At 37.3% G+C, this 22,241-nt stretch overlaps 1 protein-coding gene across 17 annotated transcripts in view; it reads left to right on the top strand.

The window, feature by feature from the left end:
• Positions 1-22,241, top strand: part of LOC138326010 (microtubule-actin cross-linking factor 1-like) — a 217,162-nt gene that overhangs the window by 171,628 nt on the left and 23,293 nt on the right. For all 17 annotated transcript variants that reach the window (XM_069272102.1, XM_069272103.1, XM_069272097.1 and 14 more), the window contains 32 exons: positions 54-216; positions 433-599; positions 1,015-1,344; positions 1,556-1,706; positions 1,897-2,066; positions 2,423-2,635; positions 2,807-2,920; positions 3,160-3,273; positions 3,412-3,624; positions 3,927-4,088; positions 4,606-5,103; positions 5,472-5,780; positions 6,120-6,326; positions 6,456-6,575; positions 6,828-7,154; positions 7,490-7,696; positions 7,918-8,037; positions 8,371-8,479; positions 8,745-8,971; positions 9,126-9,350; positions 9,537-9,638; positions 10,086-10,259; positions 10,371-10,526; positions 10,872-11,066; positions 12,851-12,979; positions 17,970-18,140; positions 18,473-18,628; positions 18,829-19,035; positions 19,203-19,489; positions 19,739-19,898; positions 20,218-20,412; positions 21,984-22,112. In XM_069272102.1, coding sequence (XP_069128203.1) covers positions 54-216; positions 433-599; positions 1,015-1,344; positions 1,556-1,706; positions 1,897-2,066; positions 2,423-2,635; positions 2,807-2,920; positions 3,160-3,273; positions 3,412-3,624; positions 3,927-4,088; positions 4,606-5,103; positions 5,472-5,780; positions 6,120-6,326; positions 6,456-6,575; positions 6,828-7,154; positions 7,490-7,696; positions 7,918-8,037; positions 8,371-8,479; positions 8,745-8,971; positions 9,126-9,350; positions 9,537-9,638; positions 10,086-10,259; positions 10,371-10,526; positions 10,872-11,066; positions 12,851-12,979; positions 17,970-18,140; positions 18,473-18,628; positions 18,829-19,035; positions 19,203-19,489; positions 19,739-19,898; positions 20,218-20,412; positions 21,984-22,112 — 6,207 coding nt within the window. The remainder of the gene's footprint in view (positions 1-53; positions 217-432; positions 600-1,014; positions 1,345-1,555; positions 1,707-1,896; positions 2,067-2,422; positions 2,636-2,806; positions 2,921-3,159; positions 3,274-3,411; positions 3,625-3,926; positions 4,089-4,605; positions 5,104-5,471; positions 5,781-6,119; positions 6,327-6,455; positions 6,576-6,827; positions 7,155-7,489; positions 7,697-7,917; positions 8,038-8,370; positions 8,480-8,744; positions 8,972-9,125; positions 9,351-9,536; positions 9,639-10,085; positions 10,260-10,370; positions 10,527-10,871; positions 11,067-12,850; positions 12,980-17,969; positions 18,141-18,472; positions 18,629-18,828; positions 19,036-19,202; positions 19,490-19,738; positions 19,899-20,217; positions 20,413-21,983; positions 22,113-22,241) is intronic.

The raw sequence follows: 22,241 nt of genomic DNA, 5'->3' as shown, positions 1-22,241 counted from the left end.
TGACTATTTAGAGATGGTTGTACATTTGCTAACAAGTTCTGATTTTCTTTCAGTCCCTGGAAGCTGAGGTTGTTAAACAAAAGCCCATGATAGAGAAAGCCAAGGAATTGTCAAAGAAGGTTGCAGAAAACACCAAAGACCCATCTACAAAGACCGAACTGAAAAACAAGCTGGCCGCTGTCGAGAAACCACTCCAGGAAATTGAGAAGAAACTAGGTAAAGATTGTTACTAAGTTTTGTTTCATGCCTTTACCATCAAATGGTTGTGAAATATATTTCACACAACATTGGTTTGGGGTTATATTTCCTGATATAAACATAAGTTTCATGTCCTTTCAACCTTGACTATTTATGATGTTGTTATGATGACATTGAAATCATATATGGCCTTGACATTGAGAAGAATTTTATTGAACTTTTAACCTTTTCCAGCTGGTAAAAAACTTGAGGTAGAACAGGCTAGCCAGGAGGGGCAGCATTTCCAGGCGACATGTACAGACCTGCTTGACTGGATGGCCGACACCAAAGAGAGGCTGAAGGAACAGCCGCCAATCTCTGGTAGCGACGGAATCCTAAAGGAACAAGCTCTACAGCAGTCGGTAAGATTTTCACAGATGAAACTGTCAAAACTTTACTTTTAAATTTTACTTTAAATCACGAGTTACCAAAAGTGGAAATGTCTTTGAGTAAGATAAAAACAAACAAACAATCTAAGTTATTGTAAAAGAAAAATATGTTGCAGTTTTGAAAACCCTTACAGAGAAGTTTCATTATCTCACAAGGTGACACAACATGACAAATTAGTGTTCTCCTAAACAACACTGCAATCTCTACATACATACATCTCCTATGGAAGGCTGTCCTTTTTTAATGATTAGAATATTAGATTTTCAATGTTTATAGGGAGTGTTAATTAAAAAACTGAAATATAAATCTTTGACCTCATTAATTGAGTTCTGAATTGATTTCAATTGATGGTTGAATTAATTGGATTCTGAATTTTATGATTTGTAGCTCACTGCCAAAGATATATCTGAACATGCACCAGAGTACAAAGATGTACTAAAGAAAGCACAGCAACTTCTGGCTACCTACTCACCCTCCGAGCATGCTGACGAACTGGCCATTCGTGTAGAGGCTATCAAAGCTGATTGGGAAGAGCTTAACAAATTGGCCAATCAGAGAGGTCAACAGATAGATGCGAGTTTAAAACATGCCCAAACCTTCCAGGACCAGATGGACAACATGTTGCTATGGTTGCAGATGAAGGAAGATCGTCTGAAGGACACTTCGTCTGGAAATCTTGATAGGGATGGCCTCGCCAAGAAACTAAAGGAAGCACAGGTAAGCTACTCTATCTCTAAATTTATACTTAACCTGTCACTGTGTTCTAGTTAAAATCATTGATTAAAGTCAAGTTATTTTGATGTTTTGATACATAATCATTTTTCTGAAGTCTATTACAAATTCTAACAATAAAAGTCTTAGATGCCTATCTTGAATTATGATATGAATAGATATATGATAATATCATCAAATGTTTTTTTTACATCAGAACCTACAAGCAGACATTTTGAAGAAGTCACATGATCATGACATCATCAACAAGGAAGGTCACTCCCTGATGGATGTTGTCGATGCCGACCAGGACCACGTGTCAAGAAATCTGAAGGAGGTCAATCAGAGATGGGCTGACCTTGACGATGGTAAGATTCTTTTGGACGTCAAACTAAATAATGAACTAAAGCATAATGCTTAAATGGTTGAATGTTAAGCTTGTAAACCAGATGACCTGGGTCAGATCACTAGTGAAGGCATTGAAATAAACTTTACTCATCATACTCTCTGTAACATCTTTAAAAACATTTAGTGAAGTAAAACATTGTGTTGATTCAGGTGTGACCACTCGTGTGGCACAGTTGGAAGATCTGACTCAGAAACTGGACGAGTTCCAGGATAATCTCCGAGATGTGGAATCATCCATGCAGAAATGTGAGGATCGACTGGAGGCTCATAACAAACAGGGAAGCTCCGCACGCGACCCTAAACATGTTGATAAAATCAAGGTATGGTATAACTTTATAGACTTTATAAATACAGCACTCATTGATACATTAGTGTAAAATACTTAATGAAATGAACATTAAAATGTGCATTACAGAGAGATAATTAAATAAATTGTAAAAAATATAGATCTAAGCAATATCTGAACAATGGGATTTGAATGATGGTCAATCTTTGGGTTACTAGAGGTTATCTCTAGAGGAACCATGAAATGAGATTAGGGTATATTGTGTTACTATGTCTGTCCAATCCTATTGGGTGTCTGATGGTAAAGCTGTTCATGTAACAAATTGTATATGCATTACTAGTCGACTTAAAGTATGAGAAGTAATCTCTGATTATCTCCCTTGTTTCCTAGGCAATGCAGGAGGATGTGGAATTAATGACACCACAGCTGGACTATGTCGAGGCTCTGTTGGACGGATTTAACCTTGACAATGACAGCGACTCCACACGACCTTTAGCTGATGACCTTGAGAAGGTGAAGGACAGACATCAAGGCCTTCAGAATGAGCTGTCATCCCTTTTGTCTGATCTGGAGGCTGGGTCTCAAGTTGTGTCTGAATACCAGGTAAGGAGGGATCAGAAAGATCATTACAGAATAAAAAGTATTTTCTCCGCTACTGAATATTTCTCTTTGTGGCATTGAATAATAATGATGAATATGATAATGTTTGATTATATTTGTTGTCATAGATAATTATTTTATGAATATGTCACACTGTATGTTTGGAATCTTCAGGATGAGATTCAGAAGGCTGCAGCTGAGTTGTCCGCCAGTGAGAACTTCTTTGTCAGTCTGGAGCCGATCAGCCGTGACGAATCTGCCCTGACAGGCCAGCACAGAGATTTAGAGGTAAGGGGAGGTAACCCAACAAGATCTGAAGATTTAGAAAACTCAAAATAGTATATAATATCAAAAAAGAAAGGAAAATTTCCTGTGATTGATCATTATCTTCATTACTTTACTTAAAGTGGTTTTTTTTTATTGGTGTCAGTAATTTCCTTTCTTCTGCTTTCAATTAGTAATTTTTGACTTTTTTCTGCTTTAGCTTTTTTATGTATAGATAATTTGGTAAAATTTATTTTCTGCAGGAGTTTTTGTCCAAACTTGGGGAAATTTCAGACAAATTTGAGAACCTGGAAAAGCAGAAGAAGAACCTAGAAGACTCGGGCTACATCACAGACTCGGCTGTGGGAGGCTCACCAGTAAGTTACATTTATCAGAAATACAAATTCAGGAGCTTAGTGTTGAATAGGTCTTTTAAGATTGTATCCCTGAGGCTATCTTTTCTTTAATAAGTCGAGTTATTAAACCACTGTTTAACTTTCTTTATGCTTTACCAGCTAAAGGCCCTTGAGAAACAGCTTGATGGGTTAAAGGATCGCGCCAAACAACGACAAGATGAGGTCGATGGTGTGGCCAGTAAAATTGAAACTGTCAATGACAACCTGAGACGGACGAGAACCAGTCTGGACCGGGCAGCTGCTGAACTTGATATGCATGAACCGATTGGAACCGACCTTAAAGCTATCAAACAGCAACAGGAGGAACTCAAGGTCAGACACTTTCATTGTATAGGTCAAAGGTCATGCACATAATCAATGAATCATAGATCAGACCTATAATTGATGGGTCAATCTGTAACACAGTGCTGTATAAGATGTATATCTAAGAAAGCACATGATGTATAGACACTTGTCTTGACCAGTTAGAACTCTGTTTGAATTATACATGAATTATACGAGTTAATGAGTTCGAGTAAAATAATGTAATAAGTGTCTGAAATTTACTGCTTTACCAAAATTTACTTTGCATTAAAGTATAATCAATATTTCTTTGTAATTTTGTCTGTATACAGATGTTCCAGAAGTCCGTGTTGGAGCCACAACAGAGGAGAGTTGAAGGCGTTTCGGCCACAGCTCAGGAACTCATCCAGTCCGCAGCACCAGGTGTCAGCACAAGTGGTCTAGAGGCCGACCTCGAAATACTGACGGACAAGTGGTCAGAACTTAGTGAGAAGGTAAAATATCAACCTATTAAAGTGGTCATCATCTCTTTTGCCGTCCTACATTTAATCATAAAGTGTTCAATGCATTTGGGTTTGTGCATTTGGATGCCATATATATATATATATAAATTATCATATGTGTGCTAATGATAATTTTTTTATTTTACCAATATATCAAATGTCCAATTCAGATCTTTTAAAAAGAGAAAATAAAGAAATGTATTTCATTCAACTTATGAAACCTGTGCTAAATTCAGAACGGGACAAAGGAACTTCATATTAGTTTTTATTTCGTCCTCATGTTTTTGTTATTTTCTTCCAGAACCATTCACAATATCTTTATGTACCATGTCATGACGTAATCTTACTATGACGTCATTGTACTATGACGTCATGTTTTACAAATAAAAGAATTCAAACCCCTGAAGACCGGCATGAGCCGAGAAAGCGCTAGGGAGAAAAAACTGTTTTATAGTTGTGTTTTTTTTATGTATATATATATATATATTTATCTGATGTTTACTTGTAGGTTTGTGAGCGTGAGCGAAACCTTGACAATGCCCTGATGCAGGCTGGGAAGTTTAATGATGCCTTGGAGTCCCTGCTCAGCTGGCTGAAGGAGACAGAAGAGATGGTAGCCAATCAAAAGTCTCCATCTCCAGACTACAAGGTCATCAAAGCTCAGCTTCAGGAACAGAAGTTCTTACTCAAGATGCTGGACGATCGGGAGCCGAGCGTCAAATCAGCGAAACAAGTTGGCACCAACCTTCAAAAGAATGTGGACCCTCGCGAACAGAAAGGCATCCAAAACCAGATCGCACAACTCCAACAAAGATATGACACTCTCAAACATAATGCTGGAAACAGACTGGATACCCTGGAACAGGTCGTGGTCCTGGCCAAGGAGTTCCAAGAAACACAGGACCCCCTCGCCTCCTGGTTAGATGCCATGGAGAAGAAATTTGCTTCTCTGGAGCCTTCAGCAATGGATACAGAGGGCATCGAGAACATTGTGTCATCCCTCTTGGTACGATCAAAATTATTGTGTTTAGACTTAAAGACCTTGGAGAGTTTTAACCATACGTTGCTTTGCTCTCACAAAGGTTTATCAATTCATATGTTATTGAGCAACAGAAAGATTTACTTAGATTAAATATTAGTGCTAGCATATAATTCCTATTCAGTTAAGAAGTAAAAGGGCATGGTCGGTGTAAATATTAGTGCTAGCATATAATTCCTATTCAGTTAAGAAGTAAAAGGGCATGGTCGGTGAGAGAAGAATATGATTTGTAAGACAGTAACTGTGGAGTTATTAAATAGTTAAAATGGCTCCCATCAGATTGTAACGAACCTCCAGTTTATCTCCTGCATGAATAGATATTTATTTACATACAGGACATGGAGAAGGAGATCCAGAATCGTGACGACCAGGTACGACTCCTCGCAGCACGAGGTAAGGACTTACAAAACAATTGTAAACCAAACGAGATCAAGGTCATACAGAAGAAAATTGACGACATACAAGGTCGCTATCTGGAACTCAAAAACAAGGTCACAGACTCGGCTGAACAAATGGAGGAGGCATTGCCCATGGCAACCAACTTCAATGAGGCACACGCCAAGTTTATCGACTGGGTTGTGAAGATTGAGCCAAAACTTCGTGCTAAGGAGGCCTCTGGCCCAGAGGCAGAGGATCAAGTACAGGTAGGTCAGGGTCATGGATTACCATGGTTACTAGATTTATATTAGGGCCAAGTGGTTTAGATGTGTTTAATGTATCATCCTGCTATTGCCATCTTTCCACCTTCACACGGTAATTTTCTGTGAATAGCTATATATAAGTTAGTTCTTTGCCAACTTTGGATTTTATCCACCACTAAAAGCCTGATAAAGGTTTATAGCTGTTGGTGTGTTATACAGGAACTAGTCATCAGATTCTGGGGAGGGTATCAGGAAATTTATTTTAGATCTTACTAATTACTTATATACTTTAAGTAGTGTCAGATTTAGAGATGATTATGTGTTATATATTTTTGTACACAGGGTTTTATTGACCAACTGTTGGAGATCCAGCCGACCTTGGAGGTCCTTAGTAACGATGGTAACCAACTGGCTGAACTGGCCCCGGGTGATGCAGGGTTAAAGGTCGAGGATATGATGAACAAAGATCTGAAGCGATTTGATGCTGTTAATGAGCAAGTGCAGAAAAGGTCACAGAAACTCCACTCCTCGAAACAACGGTCATCAGAGGTGAGAAAGCTCTCTGTTATGTAATGTTTAGGTAGTATTGTCTGCCTTTTGAGAACAATGTTAAATTGAGGATGTTAGGAATTTGTTTAATGTGCCTTGTCCTGACAGCTCATTGTTTTCCTTTTACAGATCGTTGGTGACATGAATGATCTGTTGGAATGGTTTGAGGATCAAGGTAAACAGATCGTCAATGCTGCTCCAGTTAGCTGTGATCCGGATACTCTGGCCTCACAGGTCGCACAACAGAAGGTAGGTCATGTGACTCTAGTGACTTGTCCAATAGAATACTTTATATTATATATGTATTGCAACAAAGGTCAAAATTTCAAAAATCCATTTTTAAATCTACAATGAGAAGAAATCGTAGATTAAAGTCTGTTGAAGAACCTTGTTTTGTCAGTTTGGCATTTGTATAATTTTTATGGTATCAGAGGTTTGAGTTAACAGAGTCAAACAAATAATTTGATTTAAACAATTTACAAATATCATTTTGTTACCAAGGCGATCAATGATGACATCACAAGTCAGAAGGCCAAGGCACGTGACCTGATCACCAGGGGGAGAAAATTGCTGCGTGAAAGTTCTCTGGAGGATGACCCCCGACTAAGAGAGAGGGTTGAAACTCTGAAACAGGCTGTGGATGCCATAACAAAGCTTGGCATTGATAGGCTGAGTCTGTTGGAACAAGCTCAGCCATTGGCTAAACATTTCACTGCCACCCACCAAGATCTTCTTACCTGGTTCAGTGAAGCAGAACCGGCTCTACAGGAACTCGAGGTCATGTCCATTGACGTGGACGAGGTCAAGAAACAGCAGGACAGCATCAAGGTGAGTCAACTAATAACTACATAGATTACAAGTTCTGAAATTAAACATTCTTAAAATTTCTGCATCAAAATTGCCAAGATGTTGATATACATGTGTTTGGTTCACTTCAAAGTTTAGCTTCTAACAAAATGTCAGAAAGTTCCTTGATAACAAAATTCAACTGGTGAAACAATGCAATATAAAATGGAATATATTTTGTGATATATGAATGGTTAGAGTTTCAAAGCAGACTTTAACAATTAACTTTAAATAAGAAAGAAGAACATGAAATGTAATTCTTTTCTAAACACTATGAATTAACATCTTAGTTACATATGTGTTGTTTACTGTTGTAGGTACTAAAACAAGATGTACAGGACCACAAACCCGTCATTGACCGACTCAACAAAACAGGAAACGCACTTCTCAAACTTTGTGCTGACCAAGATGGTGTCAAAGTTCAGGCAATACTTGATGATGACAACAAGCGCTTGGATAACATTCGAAATTCCATCAAGGAGAGATCAATGTCTATCGATGAAGCTCTTCAACAATCAGCTGAGGTAAGGAAAACTGGCAATTCAGGTCACATTGACCTATATTTCAACCTTTGATCTTTATAGAAGAGAAATGAATTTCTCTGAGCACAACCTCAAATCTTGTTGAGAATTGTAATATGTAACTTGTATTGTTTTATATCAAAAAAATATTTTTAATTATATATAAATTAACTATATAAATTAACAAAATAAAACTGATGACATCATTTGTTTTGTGTTTATAGTTCACTGATAAACTTGAGGATATGTTGGAGAACCTGACCTCGACATCCGAACAAGTCCAACATGCTGAAGCCATCTCAGCCCACCCAGAAAAGATCCGAGAGCAGATGGCTGAAAATAAGGTAGGGGTCACTTTTATATGTGCTGGAACTGACACAAACAGAGAAGAAAAGTTAGAAGGATGTCAAGACCAGGATTACAAACTGTTCATTTTTGTTGTCCCTTGAATATGAGATTACTCAATGAAAAGTATAACCAATATTTCTATCTAATAACTGGAAAGATCTGTCATACAATAATTACCTATAAAATCAAGTAACGATCGTTTTACTTTACTCTATTTCAAACTTAAATCTGTATATAGATAGATTGAGGAAAAGTTTTCTGTTCTTTAACATTCTGAATTTTACTCTGTTTTACTGTAAACAATGTTTGACCTTCTGAATTCCGTACAGGGTTTGATGGACGATATGGACATGAGGCAGTCAGCGCTGCGGTCAGTCAAGTCCACTGCTGAGGAACTCATCAAACAGGCCAGCAGTGACCAGGATGAGGCTGTACAAGGTATGATACAGCTGTGATCCTAACCTTTTAAACCTTTATATGATCGTGCCATGAACTGGAGAAACATATATATGTTACCTTGGTTCATCCTGTCCTGTCCCTACCTGACCAACTTTAAAATTTTGTCCAAGTATCATTCAAATATTTCTGTGTAAATAAGTGTTATAATATTAATTTGTGCTACTGTTAAACACTTCGAAATTATATTTCAGTAAGGTTTTTCATTACATGAATTTTTGACCTTTGTCTATATGACCTTGAACAGATGTACAACAGAAACTTGCTGAGCTTATCCAACTCTACAACGACATCAAGGGTTCTACACAGAACAGGAGCGTAGCTTTGGAGGATACACTGGAGGTATCAGAGAAATTTTGGGACGACATCCATCACCTAACCGGAGTACTGAAGGATCTCCAGGACAATGTAAACTCCCAGGATCCTCCAGCTCTGGAACCTTCCATCATCAGGGAACAACAGGACTTCCTAGAGGTAGCCATCTTGGATTTGAGACAGATTAAATGAAGTTTTGCTTAGTGTTCCATGAAGTATTAAAATTTCATTCCAGAAGATTTTACATGCATGTAAAGTTCCTTCTCTTAAATTGCAGAGGTAATAGATTTTAACATTTCCGAATATTTCATAGGCTATCAAAGAGGACATTGAAGATTCTAAAATGGAGCTCGAGGAGGTGCGACAGACCGGAGATCAGCTGATGTCATTGTGCGGTGAACCAGATCGTCCAGAAGTTAAGAAGAACATTGATGACCTTGACCTCAACATGAGTGAGATTGAGGCTGAGTGTGACAAACGTTCCAAGACCCTGGAGAGTGCTCTCAACAAGGCAGTCCACTTCCAGGACGAACTCATGGTACATAAAATATTACCTACCTTACTAAAACATTTCTTATTTTGTTGATATTTTTTTTGACAAGTCATTGTCTTGTAAAATCGTAAACATATTATCCATTTGGAAAAAAATCTTTAAATTTGAATTTGTTTGGAGGAAGTAGAAACAGAAATTTCAGAATTAACTTTTTAAAATTTTACTGTACAGAAACTCCTAGTGTGGCTCCAGAAGAGAGAGGTACGCATCAGAGAGATGGACAAAGTAGGGTCTGACTTTGATACCATTAAATCCCAGTGGAATGACATCAAGGTAAGGACCATAACTCCTGTATGTCAGGTAAATCAAAGGACCGTAACTCCTGCTAGTCATATATAAGGACCTTTCTATTGTGTCCTTAGGCCATTTCACATAAGATTTGATCATACCTCCAGTTAGTCATCAATATCTTTCTAAAACACTAGAATGATTAATAGAAAAAATTTTCTTTTTAGAACTAAATACACGGCAAGAGTATTCTGTATGTAATGTGTAATGTGTAAATACATGGCAAGAGTGTTCTGTGTGTAATGTGTAATGTGTAAATACATGGCAAGAGTGTTCTGTGTGTAATGTGTAATGTGTAAATACACGGCAAGAGTATTCTGTGTGTAATGTGTAATGTGTAAATACACGGCAAGAGTGTTCTGTGTGTAATGTGTAATGTGTAAATACACGGCAAGAGTATTTTGTGTGTAATGTTTCTCCTTTCTATTTCAGGTGTTCAAAGCTGAGGTAGAACCCAAGCAGGTAGAAATAGAGTCACTCAACCAGAACGGCAATGATATGGTCAAGAAGACATCATCTACTGACCAGGCCTTAGTGGTCAAAGAACCTCTGACCACGGTCAACAAACGATGGGATGGACTCCTTGAAGGAATTGCGGAAAGACAGGTTAGTCATGCCGGGGAATACGACAATAAAATCAGTGCATTAAAATTACAGATATTATAACCATGTACATGTTAATGTTATTCTGATGATTCTGTTTTGTTTTTATCACAGCGTAAACTCCAGTTGGCCATGCTGGATGCTGGTCAGTTTGAACATGCACTCAATGAACTGTTGTCATGGCTCGATAAAACAGAACAAACACTGGACGAGACAGAGTCTTCTTATGGGGATCCCAAACACATCGAGATCGAACTCTCAAAACTCAAGGTGAGGCATCATTTTCTTAACTCAAGGTCATACAAAAGGTCAAGGTCAAAACTTAGAATTGTGCAGGTTATTGGTGAAGAAAATGGAGGAAAATGTATATCATAAAGTATTTTTTGGCTGTAATTTTACCAATCTACTTTAAATTATGAGATACCAAGACAACTGAAATGAAGGTTTTATCCAAATTGTCATATAAAATATGTTGTAGCACAAAACCTAAAGCTATTTCAAAGCTTAGTGGTAATGAACTATCTATGAATTCCATGTATAAATCAATACATGTAGTACGTTTTGTCATTATATAACCACTCTATGATCTTGTCTCTCTATGATTTTGTTTTATAGGTTGTACAGAACGACATTGACGCCCACAAGGAAAGTGTAGACTCTGTCAAAGAGGCGGGAGCACGCGTCATGGCAACAGAGAAAGGCATGGATACACCAATCAAACGTAAGCTCAGTGAGGCCAATGGAACCTGGGGGCGTGTTCAGGACAAATGTGACAAAAAGTATGCAGAGATGAAGGATGCACTTAGAGAGGTAAATTTACAGCTATCAAAAGAAAAAAAATTGTCAAAATTTAAGTAACATTGAAGAAAAAATTGAAATAATCTCCAGAATTTTATGAAATAATGACAAAATATCCTACAGAGAGAGATCGACCTTAAAACAACATCTCACAGGTCACCTAACTAACAAAAATGGCAGGTATTAGTTCACAGAAAGCAGCATATTAACCTAAATTAGTCAAGTGTTAATTACAGGTATTAGTTCACAGAAAGCAGCATATTAACCTAAATTAGTCAAGTGTTAATTACAGGTATTAGTTCACAGAAAGCAGCATATTAACCTAAATTAGTCAAGTGTTAATTACAGGTATTAGGTCACAGAAAGCAGCATATTAACCTAAATTAGTCAAGTGTTAATTACAGGTATAAGTTCACAGAAAGCAGCATATTAATCTAAATTAGTCAAGTGTTAATTACAGGTATTAGTTCACAGAAAGCAGCATATTAACCTAAATTAGTCAAGTGTTAATTACAGGTATTAGTTCACAGAAAGCAGCATATTAACCTAAATTAGTCAAGTGTTAATTACAGGTATTAGTTCACAGAAAGCAGCATATTAACCTAAATTAGTCAAGTGTTAATTACAGGTATTAGGTCACAGAATGCAGCATATTAACCTAAATTAGTCAAGTGTTAATTACAGTTATTAGTTCACAGAAAGCAGCATATTAACCTGAATTAGTCAAGTGTTAATTACAGGTATTAGGTCACAGAAAGCAGCATATTAACCAAAAAGTGGCATATTAACCTAAATTAGTCAAGTGTTAATTACAGGTATTAGTTCACAGAAAGTGGCATATTAACCTTAATTAGTCAAGTGTTAATTACAGGTATTAGGTCACAGAAAGCAGCATATTAACCTAAATTAGTCAAGTGTTAATTACAGGTATTAGGTCACAGAAAGCAGCATATTAACCTAAATTAGTCAAGTGTTAATTACAGGTATTAGTTCACAGAAAGCAGCATATTAACCTAAATTAATCAAGTGTTAATTACAGGTATTAGTTCACAGAAGCAGCATATTAACCTAAATTAGTCAAGTGTTAATTACAGGTATTAGGTCACAGAAAGCAGCATATTAACCTAAATTAGTCAAGTGTTAATTACAGGTATTAGTTCACAGAAGCAGCATATTAACCTAAATTAGTCAAGTGTTAATTACAGGTATTAGGTCACAGAAGCAGCATATTAACCTAAATTAGTCAAGTGTTAATTACAGGTATTAGTTCACAGAAAGCAGCATATTAACCTAAATTAGTCAAGTGTTAATTACAGGTATTAGGTCACAGAAAGCAGCATATTAACCTAAATTAGTCAAGTGTTAATTACAGTTATTAGTTCACAGAAAGCAGCATATTAACCTAAATTAGTCAAGTGTTAATTACAGGTATTAGTTCACAGAAAGCAGCATATTAACCTAAATTAGTCAAGTGTTAATTACAGGTATTAGGTCACAGAAGCAGCATATTAACCTAAATTAGTCAAGTGTTAATTACAGGTATTAGTTCACAGAAAGCAGCATATTAACCTAAATTAGTCAAGTGTTAATTACAGGTATTAGGTCACAGAAAGCAGCATATTAACATAAATTAGTCAAGTGTTAATTACAGGTATTAGGTCACAGAAAGCAGCATATTAACATAAATTAGTCAAGTGTTAATTACAGGTATTAGGTCACAGAAAGCAGCATATTAACATAAATTAGTCAAGTGGTAATTACATGTTAAATGATTGGACTTTTGTTGTTGTTCACAGGCTAAACAGTTTACAGGAGACCTTCAGGACCTTCTGGTGGTATTAGGAGACCTGGAGGGGGCACTCATCACCACCACACCCGTCGGGGGCCTCCCAGAGACAGCTCGGGAACAACTCGACAGATTTATGGTACGGTGCTTTATTAACGCTATGTTTTAACATTTATCATTCCAGTTTATAATTTTGTCTGCTTCTATGTATTTTATACTTGATATTTATTTAATTGTAACAAAATTATATGGGAATGGTATCTATAATCTTTATATAATACTGATGGTCTGTGCTGTATCCTTGCCTAGGGATATATATATATATATATTCTAACAGTATATCTGGTATCATTTATAATTCTTTCTTTTAATATTGCCATAGCCTTTCATCATTCCTAATATTTTATAGAAATTTTAAATCATGGTAGAAATCATTTTCACTGAAAACTTTTTCTGACTTCAAAGCATATCTCTGGAAAAAATATTCAATTTCTTAAAAATTTAGATCTTTTCATGTTAACATCATCTAAACTTAAGATATTAAATCAGTGCTAGACAATTCCAGCATCCAGATCTAGCAGACTGTATCTGATATCTGCTTACCACGGTACAATGCTATTGATAAACTTTTGACAAACTTGGTTTTATACTGAAATTGAATATCTTTGATTGGCTGAGACAAAAATTTGATATGATTGACCTAAACAAGATAATTTAAATTGGCTGAGAGAAAATTTGCTATGATTGGTTGAAAATAAGCTTCTCTGATTGGCTGAGAGAGAAAAGGGCGGCCATTGACTGAAACCCCTTCAGTAATTTCTCTCATAGTACAATATTTACTGACAAGGAAAGATATTATGTTTGTTAGATCTGGAGATCAATAATTTACTGAGCATCTGTTTGTACTGTGTGTTGTTTTGTATATCCCTCAGATTGAGGTAAGCCTATATATCTTATATACATCTTTGGTTCTGGGACATTTCTCTCATCTCCTTTTGAAAATTTAATTGTTTTTATGGTCGGGGTAGATACAATCTGTCCAAATGATTAAAATGTGCTTAATTTCTGAATCCTGTAAATTTCGCCATTTCCTAAAACCTGTTCAAAAGGAATTATTTGGTTCCAACAGAACTGTTCCAGTTTAAATAATCTTTTGGAAATATATGAAATAGTATCATATTTGGTCTGTATTCAAAAGTCTCACAGTTCATCTCATAGTCAAGCAACAGTGAATATGCTATATGTATGAAAAAGAAATGTGGAAAATGATTAATTGGTAAAAATTAGAAATTGTATGATTTGATGAGCTTATGATTGGACAGTTTGCATCCCTGGCTCATCTTCCCTAACCACCAATCAAACCTGCCACTCCATGTGTGGCCATGGAATTTAAACGGGTTTATACAAAACAAAAAGTTTGGATCAGAACCTTGTTAGTCTAGATATCTCAAATTAAATAAATCCATCATGAATTTTTTATGAACAATATAAAGAAGCAGTAAGTAAGGCTGTATCAGAGTATACTGAGATGTATCTAATCACAGATACAGGTGACACCACAGGGCACTAGTCTACACTAACAAGGTTCTTGTCTGTACTTTAGTAACACTAGTGGACATTTTGGTAACGTTATCATGAGTAAAACCTTTCTGTTTGCTATCCTTGATCAGTCATCTGGAATATATGAGATATTTTGTGTCTGATTAAACAATAAAGATGATTTGCTCATCCTTACTTTCAATGTCACAAGTAACAGCCAATCAGATTGTTCCTACCATTGCTACAAACACCAATCAGATTGTTCCTTCCGTTGCTACAAACACCAATCAGATTGTTCCTTCCGTTGCTACAAACACCAATCAGATTGTTCCTTCCGTTGCTACAAACACCAATCAGATTCCTCCTACCATTGCTACAAACACCAATCAGATTGTTCCTTCCGTTGCTACAAACACCAATCAGATTCCTCCTACCATTGCTACAAACACCAATCAGATTGTTCCTTCCGTTGCTACAAACACCAATCAGATTCCTCCTACCGTTGCTACAAACACCAATAAGAATCCTACCAATGTTACAAACACCAATCAGATTCCTCCTACCGTTGCTACAAACACCAATAAGAATCCTACCAATGTTACAAACAACAATCAGATTATTCCTACCAATGTTACAAACACCAATCAGATTCCTCCTACCATTGCTACAAACACCAATCAGATTCCTCCTTCCATTGCTACAAACACCAATCAGATTGTTCCTACCATTGCTACAAACACCAATCAGATTGTTCCTACCATTGCTACAAACACCAATCAAATTGTTCCTACCAATGTTACAAACACCAATCAGATTATTCCTACCAATGTTACAAACACCAATCAGATTGTTCCTACCAATGCTACAAACACCAATCAGATTATTCCTACCAATATTACAAACACCAATCAGATTATTCCTACCAATGTTACCAACACCAATCAGATTGTTCCTACCATTGCTACAAACACCAATCAGATTGTTCCTACCAATATTACAAACACCAATCAGATTCCTCCTACCATTGTTACAAACACCAATCAGATTCCTCCTACCATTGATACAAACACCAATCAGATTGTTCCTACCATTGCTATAAACACCAATCAGATCCCTCTTACCAATATTACAAACACCAATCAGATTCCTCCTACCAATATTACAAACACCAATCAGATCCCTCCTACCATTGCTGCAAACACCAATCAGATTAAATGGTCCCAACCTCCTTCCCTTAATTCTCACCTTAGCATTTATAGTGGTTGCATGTCTCACTAGGTTTAACAAAACCTTTGACCCCGAGAACACTCACATGACCTTTTATCCAGGGTTAAACCAATCACATGTTATTTTGAACTTTATTGGATATGATCACAAGACCTATCAAATGACACTTATCACTTGACCTTTGATCCCTGCTAGACATGATCACTAAATATCTCAGTCATTTTTAATCTAGCTGCTAATTATAGCCAGTAGTCATAATTGAATAATGTATCATCAATTTATTATGGAAAAAACTGGAGGGGGGGGGAGTGTCCTCCTCCTGAAAGAAGGGTAATCCATTTGTATTAATGTGGTTATTGGTGAGTGACAATACTTCTGATACAAGTGATATTTAATATTTCCAATATGTTTACATAGTTTTGAGATTTTTAACATGTATAAAACTTTATTTAATCCATAAAAGGTCCATGACCTTTAGAATTGTCCCTGACCTTGACCTTGGTCGAGGGAATGCACTTGTACCACCACACTTGTGATAACAACTAGTCTTAAACATTAATTAACAATTTTAATTGTTGTAATAATTTCCAGTAGATTTAGACATGAGTGTTTACATTTTGTGTCGGTATGTATAGATTTAGACTGGTCAGCTTCGGTCACACTAAATTGTAACAACTGGTCAGTTTAAGACATACTGACCAAAACAAAGATACACAGTAGCCATACTCTCTATGTAATCTTTCTCACCTCCAGATACAGTTGGTCCTTTATAAACATGTATAGCTTGAATACCTCTTTTGTTGTCCTTTCTAAACTAAAAATAAACCAAACTTTAATCAGGGTTCACGCCAGCGGTCGCCAATGTCGCATTTTGCGAAAAAACATTTCATTGGCGATAAAATTATGACTTTGGCGATTTTTTTGGCGACAGAAAAATCGCCCATTCAAAAATTGAAGCCATGTGTTCATGTGTTCACCCATAATATCATAAGTTGTACAGGTAGAAATTGGTCTGATCCAGGTAAATTACAGTCCAGGTTGTTTATTAATTAGTGTCATGACTTGGTAGGCTAGCATGTAAGCTGTCAATTACCAGAGGCAGTGACCCATGTCGGTTTGTTTACACAACACTGTTACACTCTACCGGTGATCGTCTAGCCGTTCACCTGGAAGCTTGTTACAGCTTGGTAAGCTTAGTTGACAATAAAATCATCACAAAGAACAAAACAAGGTGTGAAAATCATTGTCACATATATCAATCAAAACCATTTTACTTACTGTGCCTTTGAATGCAAAGCAGACAAGACCGACTGAGCACATGGCTCAGCCGCCATTTTGGTTTGTTTTGGGTAGAAGTCAACACTAATATCTGAACCGGAAGTCAAAAAATTCCGGATTTTCGTACATATTTTTCAACATTAAACACCAAGAAAATGAAAATTAACACATAGTTTTCTTTTCAAGTTCCAAACATCAACAAATTACGATTTTAAGAAATATGATTTATCCATTAAATAATACTAATAATATTAGGATTTTAAAAAAATCAACAATAATATTAGGATTTAAAAAAAAATCAACACATTTTTAATATAAGTGCTGTCAGTGCACAGGCGTTTTTACAGCCAAAAAAAATCAGAATTATTTAAAATAAATCAAAATAATAAAATTTCGCTTTTAATGTTATAATTAATCACCTGTTTTACTTCTTTTGATTTCTTAGAGATATAATTATTTGGGGATTGATTTAAGAATATCTGTAATGTAGGTATGAAATTCAATAAATTAATGTTTATATTTTTTAAAGAAAAAAAAATGCTTAGAAAGATTTCTATTAAATGATACATCCTGAAAAATGAACCTTTCATTCATGTTTGTTTAATCAATACATTTCCATACTTATCGAAACGTAAACTAACATTTATTAGAAGGGAGATAATTATTCATTTCAACAATCAAATTTACATTTCTTTATTTGGCTCCAAAAAATCTTATTTGGCGAAAGAATTTTCACTTTGGCGAAAATTTTGGCGACAGAATTTCAAAAGCTGGTGTGAACCCTGTTTAATGCTTGAAAAACTTAACAAATGGTTCCATTGACTTAAGGTCTGACTGTATTTCAATGTAAAGCATGTGAATCATTATTACAAACATAATATCTCTATGTAAAAATGTGTGTTTGCCAAATATAACTTGCCTTAAAATGTTGCAACACTAATAGATATAGATTCTCTTTTATGAAATCTGGAGGTCTTATCAGCATAAAATTCATCTTTGACATTCATCTTGCAAAAATTGACAAATTAATTCCTTAAAAAGAAACCAATCAAGTTCACCAATGTTTTCGGTGTTGTGTTACACAGAGTATGTTTGAGGAGTTGGAGCGGACAAAACCTCGTGTGGAGAAGGTCAAAGATGACGGAAACAAACTGCAACAGAAAAGTTCAGAACCTGCTGCCTCCAACATCCAGCAAAAACTGGCACTTCTACAGCAGCACTGGGACCACATCGGGTCTCGGGCCACAGACAGAAAGGTGGGTACCACATGTGGTTACTTACAGCTCGCTTTTCACTTAGCCCCCGCGCGCTTACATACGGGCCATTGAAAGTGATTTGCATAAGTTGTATAACTTTTTTCGCAATCGATGTAAAATAAATAAAGTTAATTTTTTAAAGGCAAAAGGATTAATTGTCATTTAGTTATTAGGCATCTTCACATTATCTTCAACATAATAAAGTTATCATTCATCAACAGTGACCAAGTTTTGTCATAAGTAGGTCATTCCTAGGAGAGATAGAGGCATAGTGTTCTGTTTCTTATTCTTGTCTGATCTAATAAGTTTCTATGACCTTTTTGTTCCTACAGAGGAAGCTAGAAGATGCTGTGGGACAGGCTAACAGTTTCCATGCCGACCTGAACAAGTTCATCGCCTGGCTAACAGACACAGAACGAACACTAAACAACCTGAACCCTGTCAGCCGTCTCCTTGAACGAGTGGCAGTCCAGATAGAAGACCAAAAGGTATAGAATGTTGTGCCAATTTCCCAAATCTAGATACAGAGATGATCTTTTGTTATAAAAAAATTACACAAGGTATTTTGATGCCCTTGTAGTAAAATGCAGCATCATATAGTGTTACCATACAGGAGCTCAAGTGTAACCTTTACTAATCTCACAAGACCTTGACCTAATTAATCATTTGATATGACCTTGACCTACAGGTACTACAGAAGGATGTGAGTCGTAACCGTGAAGTGATGATCGCACTGGACAAGACTGGTACTCACCTTAAGTACTTCTCACAGAAACAGGATGTGATTCTCATCAAAAACCTCCTCTCTAGTGTCCAACACCGCTGGGAGAAGATTGTGTCTCGTAGTGCTGAGCGCACCAGACAACTAGAGAGAGGCTTCAAGGAAGCTAAGCAGGTAAGTGATCGTCCTTAGATACATAGATTTTAAAAGATAAAAAAAAATAGAATTTTTTATCTGTCCATACAAATTACTAGGTTTACAAAATGTACAATGAAAATAGAAATGAATTGATAGCATTTATTTGCTGATTTTCTGGTATTATAACCTGATTTTGGCTTCAGTTCCACACGATATGGAAGGACCTCCTTGATTGGATGAGAGATGCGGTTCAGACACTAGCCAGTAACCAGATGGTCGGTAATGACCCAGTAACGATTAAGGCCCAGATAGCTAAACACAAGGAGTTCCAACGAAGCCTCGGAACACATCAGCCAATGTACGACAGTGTTAACAGGAGTGGACGAGCTCTCAAGGACAAATGTCCTGCTGACGACGTTCCAGAGATACAGAAGATGTTGACGGAACTCAAGGCCCAATGGAATAACCTCTGTGGAAAGTCTGTGGACAGGTATGTATAAAACATCATTTTGCTCCCTAAATGATAGTAATGTGTTGATTTATCATCTGTTGTTTAAATCTGAGTGTACATCTTTTGCTTTCTCATCTTGTTAATATTAGTATATAATATCTCCCTTGCTTTTCATGATCATCTCCCTTGTGTAACCTTATTATCTCCCATGTGTAACCTTATCATCTCCCTTGTGTTACATTGTTATCTCCCTTGTATTTAACCCATTACTTGACTGATATTTTACAGACAACGTAAGTTGGAGGAGGCACTGCTGTTCTCTGGCCAGTTTACTGAGGCCCTTCAGGCTTTACTAGACTGGCTAGGTAAAGTGGAGCCCACACTCGGGGAAGACCAGCCAGTCCACGGAGACATCGACACTGTCAACAACCTACTGGAGGCCCACAAGGTTCTGTCTTATCAGATAATTCAGGCTTCCTCAAGATGTCTGTAAATTATTTTGTGATAACATTTATTAGAAAGAATAAGTATTAGAGCTGACTCTGTTATAACTCTGACCGTCAACTTTAGGCAGCGAAAACTGCTTCTGATATGAACCTAAAATCTTCACTTAAAATCTAAAAAAAATCTAGGAACACTACCCATCCTTGTCTACTGACTAAAGTTGAACATTAAAATTAAGATTGTGGAGATCTTAGAATACATTAGGTAACCATATTCAGTTGCACCATACTTGCAATATATATTTACAATGTATTCTGCTGCAGGCATTCCAACAGGAGCTCGGAGCGAGGTCTAACACGGTAGCGTTTGTCCGGAAGCGAGCCATGGAGCTGATGGACAAAGCTGAGGGAGATATGTCCCAACAACAGGCAGAGCTGATCGAGCTTTCCACGAGTTGGGACCGTGTGTGTAAACTGTCCGTCAACAAACAGGAACGGCTAGAGCAGGCACACAAACTGGTAGGGTCATCTCTTAGAGCAGGCACACAAACTGGTAGGGTCAACTCTTAGAGCAGGCACACAAACTGGTAGGGTCATCTCTTAGAGCAGGCACACAAACTGGTAGGGTCATCTCTTAGAGCAGGCACACAAACTGGAAGGGTCATCTCTTAGAGCAGGCACACAAACTGGTAGGGTCATCTCTTACAGCAGGCACATAAACTGGTAGGGTCATCTCTTAGAGCAGGCACACAAACTGGAAGGGTCAACTCTTAGAGTAGGCACACAAATTGGTAAGGTCAACTCTTAGAGCAGGCACACAAACTGGTAGGGTCATCTCTTAGAGCAGGCACACAAACTGGTAGGGTCATCTCTTACAGCAGGCACACAAACTGGAAGGGTCAACTCTTAGAGCAGGCACACAAATTGGTAAGGTCAACTCTTAGAGCAGGCACATAAACTGGTAGGGTCATCTCTTAGAGCAGGCACACAAACTAGTAGGGTCATCTCTTAGAGCAGGCACACAAACTGGAAGGGTCAACTCTTAGAGCAGGCACATAAACTGGTAGGGTCATCTCTTAGAGCAGGCACACAAACTAGTAGGGTCATCTCTTAGAGCAGGCACACAAACTGGAAGGGTCAACTCTTAGAGCAGGCACACAAATTGGTAAGGTCAACTCTTAGAGCAGGCACATAAACTGGTAGGGTCATCTCTTAGGGCAGGCACACAAACTAGTAGGGTCATCTCTTAGAGCAGGCACATAAACTGGTAGGGTCATCTCTTAGAGCAGGCACACAAACTAGTAGGGTCATCTCTTAGAGCAGGCACACAAACTGGAAGGGTCAACTCTTAGAGCAGGCACATAAACTGGTAGGGTCATCTCTTAGAGCAGGCACACAAACTGGTAGGGTCATCTCTTAGAGCAGGCACACAAACTGGAAGGGTCAACTCTTAGAGCAGGCACATAAACTGGTAGGGTCATCTCTTAGAGCAGGCACACAAACTGGTAGGGTCATCTCTTAGAGCAGGCACACAAATTGGTAGTGTCATCTCTTACAGCAGGCACATAAACTGGTAGGGTCATCCCTTAGAGAAGGCTCACAAACTGGTTGGGTCATCTCTTACAGCAGGCACACAAACTGGTAGGGTCATCTCTTAAAACAGGCACACAAACTGGTTGGGTCATCTCTTAGATCAGGCACACAAACTGGTAGGGTCAACTCTTAGGATAGATTTAAATACTGATCCATAGTTTGGATTTAATTATCAGAAAATATTCTATGCACTAGTGATAATGTGTTATTGAATACTTAAATTATATTTGGAAAGTGCTTACATAGGCCACACATAGCTCCCTTCTCCAAAGAAATGATATAAACCAAAAGGGTACCTCCAAACGTGGGGAGGAGGTCTAAATACGGTATCTTTGATTCAGCATTTCTCTGAAATCTTATGGTGGTATAATCATGATCCAGGAAAGGTTTAGTAATAATGTGCCAAGAAAATCTGTCTACCTAAAAAGAGGAAAGTTAAACCCATAGGTACACCAAATTGAGATTGTGTTTCAGATAACTGTTTTCTTAACTCGTAGGCTGAAGATTTCCACCAGAAGGGTCAGAGTCTGATGGACTGGCTGGCCAGTGCTGAGAGACAATTGAGGTACAGAGGACCCATTCCTGACGAGGAGGCACCACTGCTGAAACAGATAGAGGAACACAAGGTACTAATCCCTCTGTAGTACTCTATCAAACATATTCTAAACAATCCTTCTAATGTCCAGTATCATTAGCAAGGAAGTATAGAGAATTTGTAAAAGTTTTCATATTGGCCATGGCAACAAAGTGTTTAC

This window comes from Argopecten irradians, chromosome 6, assembly GCF_041381155.1.
Source record: "Argopecten irradians isolate NY chromosome 6, Ai_NY, whole genome shotgun sequence".
Lineage (NCBI taxonomy): Eukaryota > Metazoa > Mollusca > Bivalvia > Pectinida > Pectinidae > Argopecten > Argopecten irradians.
This window is presented reverse-complemented; position numbering and strand designations above follow the sequence as displayed.